Source organism: Chanos chanos, chromosome 5 (assembly GCF_902362185.1).
Source record: "Chanos chanos chromosome 5, fChaCha1.1, whole genome shotgun sequence".
NCBI lineage: Eukaryota > Metazoa > Chordata > Actinopteri > Gonorynchiformes > Chanidae > Chanos > Chanos chanos.
This window is the reverse complement of record NC_044499.1, coordinates 40,584,915-40,593,314: the sequence shown is the minus strand read 5'-3', so window position 1 is coordinate 40,593,314 and position 8,400 is coordinate 40,584,915. Positions and strand designations below refer to the sequence as shown.

At 36.8% G+C, this 8,400-nt stretch overlaps 1 protein-coding gene across 1 annotated transcript in view; it reads left to right on the top strand.

Annotated features, from left to right (window-relative positions):
• The window catches only part of pnmt (phenylethanolamine N-methyltransferase), a 1,470-nt gene extending 629 nt beyond the window's left edge, over positions 1-841 (top strand). Inside the window, exons 2-3 of the mRNA XM_030775011.1 lie at positions 1-17; positions 403-841. The exon at positions 1-17 is cut by the window's left edge and continues 191 nt beyond it. Coding sequence (XP_030630871.1) covers positions 1-17; positions 403-841 — 456 coding nt within the window. The remainder of the gene's footprint in view (positions 18-402) is intronic.
• The last annotated feature ends 7,559 nt before the right edge of the window (positions 842-8,400 follow it).

The window sequence follows — 8,400 nt, the reverse complement described above, 5'->3', positions numbered from 1 at the left end:
AAACTGGAGGGGCGAAGGTGAGGTACAAAACATACCATCTAGTACACTTTTACAGATATTTCACCATCGAGTATAGTTTTACTAAGTTTGTATAAAACATAAAATGCTGGACTGTTGTGACTTCAGCTGAAAGGGATATTCCAGAAAATTAGAAGTTAGAGAATTAGTGATTGTAAGAGTGGCAAGACAGATCATTTTGCCACCAGTCACTGGGACATTACAGAGAAATCATAGTATATAAAAAAGATTTTTACTTTCCAACCGATCTCAATTTCCTCTAAAAGGGCAACATGACATCATCCATTAAAACTATTGCTGAAGCTTTTTTTTTTTTTTTAAGAAGGAGGGTTACGGCCTGTCACTTAATGAATTTTGTTCATCTCCTAATCCTCTTGTTTCTAGCCCAGAAGCATGGAACAAGAAAGCAGAACGTCTTCGTTCCGTGGTAACAGATGTGCTGCCTGTTGATGTACATCAGCCCTACCCGTTACCTCCAGATGCTTTGCCCCCCACTGGAGCTGACTGTCTGGTCTCTTGCTTCTGCCTGGAGTCTGCAAGCCCTGACCTGGCTTCCTTTAACAGAGCCCTTGGTCACCTCTCTAGCCTGCTCCGGAAGGGAGGCCATCTCCTGCTCATCGGCGCCCTGGAGCAGACATTCTACCTAGGAGCACAAGGGGTACGTATACCTGTTGTGCCACTGGATGAGGCTCAGGTGTGTGCTAGCCTGAGAGCCACTGGGTATGAGCTGCAACACCTCAGCATTTACACTCTACCGCCAGACATGTGTGTGGGTGTGGATGATGTTACCGGTGTCTTCTTTGCCAAGGCTAGGAAACATTAAACGTTCCCAGGCTATAAGTTTTGTTAGAGCACGACAAGAAGTTGACAAATTTCATGAATCACTGAAATATGAGAGAGAAGGAGAAGAAAGTAAACTAACCTCACAACCAAAATCTGAAGTGCTAACATTTACAGCTCCAGCACATACACTTAAAAAAGTGTCTGGTTTTGGCATGCCCTCTCTGCAGATGAATATTGCTTGCACCCTTATAGAACTTTAAATAAACATCTTCTCACTTTCACTGTCTCTCTGTGTTTTGAAACCTTGTTATGTTTGTGAGGAAATTCTTTTATCCTATTAGTTTCTTTTTGGGGAAAATTATATTGACATTGTTACATATTTTGGGTATTTAAATAAAATGTGTAGAAACTGCCTGTCTGTTTCTTACTAAAACCCATATATCTTATATATTTTTTAAGTATCTTCATTTATGTAAAGAGTTGTTCATATCAAATTAGTCTAAGCAAATGGAGTGAAAGAAAATGTGACTAGTATTCTATTTAATACTATCTAAACTATTTAATAAATGGAACTATTCTGTAATATCCCATCTAAATTCATCACTAGACTTATGAATACAGAAAAACTGAATTAAGCAGATCTTACTGGTGTCTTAAATAGATATGATGTTCCAGTAAACACTATTCAAGACTGAAGCCTGGGCAGATTCTCGTTAGTAATGTACTTTATGTGTGTAATAGTTACCAGAATTCTATGTGAAGGCATGTACCTAAATGGCATTTTCCAGTACACCCTGAAATTGTATTAATATTTCAGGAATGATATCAAGTCTAAGTTCATAAAAGCAAATGTAATATGTTCCTTTTACAGTTACAACCTTTTTCATTAAATAGAAGTGCATTCAGACTGTGTATGTATGTTCTGACCAGTAGTAATTACCAGGTTTTACCATTACAAGTGGTTTTTTTATAATAGTTCACTTAAACATCTAATCTGCACATTTACATACTAAATTTTATGATTATGGTAGTTGCAAAGATAATTCTAATTAAAGGATTTACTCACTTGTAGAATCTTTGTCTCCCTTCACATGCCATATTTTAAAGTAAATTTTCCAAAGCAGTGTTTTTGACCTAAGTGAATTTCCCAAGTGGAAACAGAAAACAACAGACAAAACAAAAACTAGACAAATCAAAAGGCAAATAAGAAACATAATGTGTTCTGTTTTAGATTGGTGATTGGTTATCATTTTTAGAGTGGTTAGGTGTCTTTTAAGTTGTGCATTGACCATTATACAACAGTTAGTTCCGGTCAAGTAATTTGATTGGACAAGAGCATTCCATAGAGTGCTGATATAGAGTATAACAGCACTGGGACATTTTACAATTATGTATCACTTCGCTTCACAGATGTTCTGATACAATCGTTGATTACACCAATTCGCATTTATGGACAGCGCAAATGTGGATACATTTCCGTGTTTGATAAAAAAGAACCAAGCCAGCCTGCAGTTGGGTATGATAAACAATATCTAGCTAGCAAGCCTACCGTATATCTAGCCCACCCATATATGATAAAAAGTAGCTGGCGAGCTTGCTGTCAGGTATGAAAGACAGCAACTAGCTTGTCTTTTTATGTGAAAAGCAGGTAGCCAGCTAGCTAACTAACCTGCAGTCAAGAAACTGTTTATGTGTTGCTTGACAACATGTGTAAATGTAATCCTGAAGGAGCTATTTTAGCTGGCGGAGCCGAATAAACAACAAAACCACCCCCCCCCCCCCCCCCCCCAAAAAACAAAACATAATTTGTTGTCCCAAATGATTGTTTTTTGATGAATGCCTTGTTTGTAGAACTGTTGTATAAAAGCAATATCACACTTGAGGTCATGCTGTTATACTGTTTATCAGTATGGCTGCGGTGAAGTGCCTATGACCGAATCACAGCCGTGTTTATATACAGTATACAAGCACTCCCTCTTGTTTGATATTGCTTAATCATATTTGGCTACGATAAAATATTTCCATTGAACTCTAAATGTATTTCCAGACGATCACTCATCTTTTTAACATACCTATTTCTGCACTGATCTACAGATTTTTTTTTACCAATATTGATGAACAGACTGGTTATTTTCCATGTTGTTGCTGTTGTTGTTGTTATTGTTGTTGTTTTTTAAATTTAGAAATTCAGTAATTAGAGCATAGTTTGTTCAGGTCTCAGAAGCTGTTTATCTTCCATAGTCAGTCCTATTAAATGTATTGTGCATAGCATGCAACTACTTAACAGTTACAGTACAAGTACAGTCAGCTGTTAATTTATCACACAGAACTGTATTGCCACAAACTTACTCACACATCCTACAACTGACAGTAAAAGATCACTATACATAACAACCTACAAACTGCTTTGAAAGCAAAAAGGCTTTTGACACCTGTGGTTGGTTGCCAGAGACATAGCTAGAGCCAAATTTCCAAAATTAAATGAATCTCCTCCCAAATAATTCATAGTTGCACAATGGTGAACATACATTTTAAACAGTGGAGACAATGCTATACTGAAAATAACAGAATAGTTTGCCAGTGGTTTGAATGCAGTCATTCACAATTGAATCACTCATGTAGTAAAGCTATTTTGCAACCACTGAAGCTGAAATGATGCTTAAGCTGAAATGACATAAATGAAGTGTTTTTATAAAAGCAAAATCCCCCCTAAACTTAAAGTTTAGTATGTAACAACAATGAGGTGGGTGCCAACAAACAGGATGTTGTTTAAGTTCTTTGTGAAAAACAGGTGTGTGTGTGTGCATGACAAGCAGGTGTCTAGAATGTAACTAACAGGGCGTTAAAGTTAAAAATAATTTACAAAGTGATTGGGAAAAATGTTGATCATGTCCAACTTCAGTGATTTAAGAGCAGAACACCACAAAATTCATAGCTCTGAATGGTGAGCATACATTTAAATAGGTGTGGCTGACTGGATGACAAATAGAATAGTTTCCTAAATGAATAATAAACATCACTGAAATTTCTGTCCTATTTATGTCCTACTTCCCCAAATTCAGTTTTGCAGAAATGTACTGATAAACATGAGGCCTACTGCACATTTTTCCTGATGTTTTCCACGGTCTGTACTTATTTTCAAACAGAACTGGTTTTGGTTATCTGATTTCAAAGTTCAGAGCACACCATGTGCTGGAATTTTGAGCATTTGTGAGCATGTGAGGCTCTCATCATGTTTATAGACAAGAACCATGGTGACATAAGGAAGTATGCAGATCTATTTGTTGATCTGACAGCCTCCTCACCCACTCAGGAAGACGAGATAAACAAACAAGAAGAAATCCCCGGAAATCCAATACACGTGTGAAAATACAGAAGGCACCCATGTTATGACACCTGAATTAACTTCATTAGGAATACAGCCTTTTAATTGTTTCTGATGACAAAATATCCAAATATTGTCATGAGCACACTATACTTACCAGGGGGCACAGAACTAAGCAAATAGCATTTTTAAAAATAACATTGTGAGTAGATCACCATATGAAATGAAATAATTAATGACTTTGTGGTAGTGAATGTTCATTTTTAGAGGAAAACATTTTTATACCGGTTGCATTTGGATAGTTTGCCAGTAATCAGTTGTCAGTCAGTTGTTTTCATTTGTCCATATATTGTTTTTGCAAGTCATTGAAGCTGAAATAGTGATGACAAGAACTGTAACCAAAACAAAAACATCCCAAGACTGAAAGATGAATATGTCATGAGAAGACAGGTTGTTGTTTTAGATCTGTTTATCACAAACAGGTATGACTGGGTCACTAGCAGGAGACTGAAATACATGTGACAGGTGGTGAGGCACAAGGAATTACAGTGAGGACAAAAGAAGAGCATTTGAAAACCTGGGTGGCTCAACCAAAGCAATACTAATGCCAATGTTTCTTTTATTTCTTGACTTGCATCTTAGACAGCAAAACTCTGTTGTGCCTGCTATTCTTGGCTTATAGGCTATAAATGTTTTGGTGGGGTTGGCAGGGAATTGCAGCCTTATATTTGAAAATTAGGAAACCTTAGTCCTTAGCCCATAAAATAGAGGGAGACTGAAGGTGTGCCCAAAGACCAGTGCCTTATTTGGAAACGCATGAGTAGTAACTTAAAAAAGAATCACTAATGCTTCTGAATGATCTCACATTTAGTGTGTTTCTGAAATTCAGACTTGCCAAGAGCAACTTAAAGACAGAGACAGCATGTACCACATAAATTACTCTTGGCAAAAATGTCTAACTCGAGCTATCCTAAACTTAAAATGTCTTTTTCTTTCATATGAATTGTATAGTCTGAGCTGTACAAGTCAACACCTGTTGATTACTGAGCATGTTGAATTATCTTTGGTTGTGGAAACATAATCCAAAAATCTGACTAGAAAGGAACGCATCAAATTCCCATCAACAGAACTGTTTGAAGGAAAGAATGCAGTAGGGGGAAAAAACCCCAGAGAACATTATCTGAACAGCATGGAGAGTCGAAGTATTTGGAAATTTTAAAAGAGTTCTTAGTACTATGACAACACAGTGAAACATGGGTTTAACAGTAAATCAGTGCAATGTTTTCTCTTTCATTTCCTGGAAATAAGCTCAAAACATACCAGACAGTGTACAGTCTCTCAACCACTGCTTTAAAAACAAAGCATCACTTGCACCATGTTAATTTAGACAGTTCAGACCACTTCATGGTATCATGCAGTCTAAGAAGTCTGAGCTCATGCCTCTAGAGTCTAGACTCATGGTGGTTACACATCTTCAATATTTTGTCTTGCTTACTCCTCTTTCCAGTCAAATTTTAGATGTTTCTACAACATATGTTCAAGGATTAACAGGTGTCCACCTCTATGCCTCAGACTGTATGCCACACCTGTAAGAGACAGACCTTACTAGTAACCTTTAGATAGGTGTGATCTTTATACAACTGAAGACAGTGTGTTATTTTTTTATTAGCCAAATATTGTACTTAAGGTGAGGGATTGCATGATGTACTCACAATGACAGAAGTAATGCAGAATTGTCTAGCTTCCAAAAAAAAAAAAAAAATCTTGGTCCAAGACAATCATAAAAGTCAGGTTAAGGAGCATCTTTTGTCTGCGATGTGTTTCCCATTCTAAATAGCAACTGACCTAGCTTGTATATGATAGTGACAACTGGACGCAGAATATCACCAAATTATGTGGGCTGTCTAACATATGTCATTACAACAAAAGAATTAGATTATGCATGATATAATTTTGATTTGACTTTGTTATAGACATGTAAAGCCCTTTGAGACTATAAATAGTGATATTGGGCTCTAAATAAATATTATTATTATTATTATTATTATTATTATTATTAGATTGATCGGACATAACAGGCTTACAAATTTTGAAATAGACAGATGTCAATTATACACTTCTGTCTCACCTCCACACCTTCAGCCATTAAACAAAGTTTAAACAGGTTCATGTGAATTTTTGTAGCATCATCTCAGCTTTCAAACCTGTCGAACAAGGTATTTTTAACCTTGTGTGAGATTACATTTAGTTATTCTGGCAGAGATGTCTCTTGCGGCCTTGTTGTTGGTCTGTTCGCCATGTGTGATTCTTTCTTTCTTTCTTTCTTTCTTTCTTTCTTTCTTTCTTTCTTTCTTTCTTTCGCTTCTCTACTTGGACCCCAAACCACAAACCCTTATACACCAATTAAAAAAGTACAAGGATTAAGCAACGACTTTGAAACAACTATGAGATTTGCAAGCTCTATTAGAGTGATCCAAGAATAAGTATATAAAGTATCGGACTTATTAAGAGGCCAAGGAATTATGAATAATTTCAGTAATTACTTCATTATAGTGCCACCTTGTAACAGGCAACTGACAAATTTTACATGCATTTTGTATGTAATGTTGTATGTATAATTGACAAATGCAAAATAGTGCTACCTGCTATAGTGCAACCTTAAGGAGAAAGCCCACCAAATTGCAACCTCAAAGGCACCTACTAAACAGGAACTAAATTTAGTCAGGAGAAGCTAAAAAATTAATCAGTTACAGCTGTTTTCGTAAAAAAAAAAAGCCTTCTATATCCATTAGATTTTGTTTTTGTTTAAAGAATATTGGGTGAATGTGGGGCAGCATGGTGGTGTAGTGGATAGCGCTGTTACCTCACAGCAAGAAGGGTCTGGGTTCAGTTCCTGGCAGGGCAGCCAGGGTCCTTTCTGTGTGAAGTTTGCATGTTGTGCAAGTTGCATAGTTGCAGGTCGCCTGTGTCTGTTTGGGTTTCCTCCAGAAGCACTGATTGCCTCCCACAGTCCAAAGACATGCAGGATATGCAAATTGGAGACACTAAATTACACCTAGGTATGTGTGTTTGTCTGTCCTGTGATGGAGTGGTGACCTATCTGGAGTATTTCCCCACCTTTTGCCCAATGAGCACTGGTATAGGCTCCAGCACCCCCTGCAACCCCAATTGGGGTAAGCAGCTTTTTAAATGAATGCCTGAATGTGTATGCCCCTTGCCTTTTGTCATGAGATTACCAAGTAACTATGCTGTATTAAGCAGGGGTCGCTGCTACTAGATTTTGCAGGTGTCAATATTCTCTGAGAAAAAAACTTTTTTACAGACAGCAAGACTATAGTGACATTTGTGTTGAAGTAACCAGGAGCAAGAAATTTCCTCCCTAAGAAAAAGAATACCTTTACTTTTACTTTTCTTAAGCCAGTATGAGGAAGTTCCAAACATACCCCGTCATATACAGTCATAAAGAACAGAAGAAAAGGACCATGGTATTGTATGTAGTGTCACGCTGACTCCAGGCAAGCCACGCCCACACTTATCAATAAAGGTTGATACCTGATGCTGAGCTCAAGCAGATGCAGGTACCATTGCAGAAACTGTCCAGTTTCTTGTAGCAGTGGTGCAGTGCTTCACTTTTATATCAGGTAAGTCCATCTTTCATGCTCTACAGATATTTACAAATTTGCTCGCCCATTAGTACACATTCTGTGTCTTTAATTAGAAACTAAAAGTCAGTTGTTTGGGGATTAATGACATAGGTGTGTATATTACTGTTTCTGGACTTTTTTGCTTCATGGTAAGCCTTTGCATAAATGTTCATTATGCATCACAATTAAGTCAGCACGGAATCACATGAAATTACATTTCTTTGACTGTGCCTTATCAGTTGACATTTTATCATTGACTGTAGTCTCAAGAATTCATAATCACTGTGTGCTTACATATGATTCATAGATTAGATGCATCATATTAACAAACTTTGCTTTTGGCAAATTATTATTATTGTTATTATTATTATTATTATTATTATTGCTATTATTACAACTGCTTTTGCTGCTGTTGTTGTTGCAAAATCAATTTATGTTTTTATAAATTTCATTGTTGGACTTGTAATTAGCTTTTTTTATAATCACTTTAAATAACTAATTCAGCAGTTACATCATAGTCTAGTCTGTGTCATACTCTTCATCGGGGTCTCTTTTTTCTCATTAAGTGTGAAAACGTCAGCCATCACAATGGGGTGTGCAATCCCACTTTGGTTGCCATTATTGCTTCTA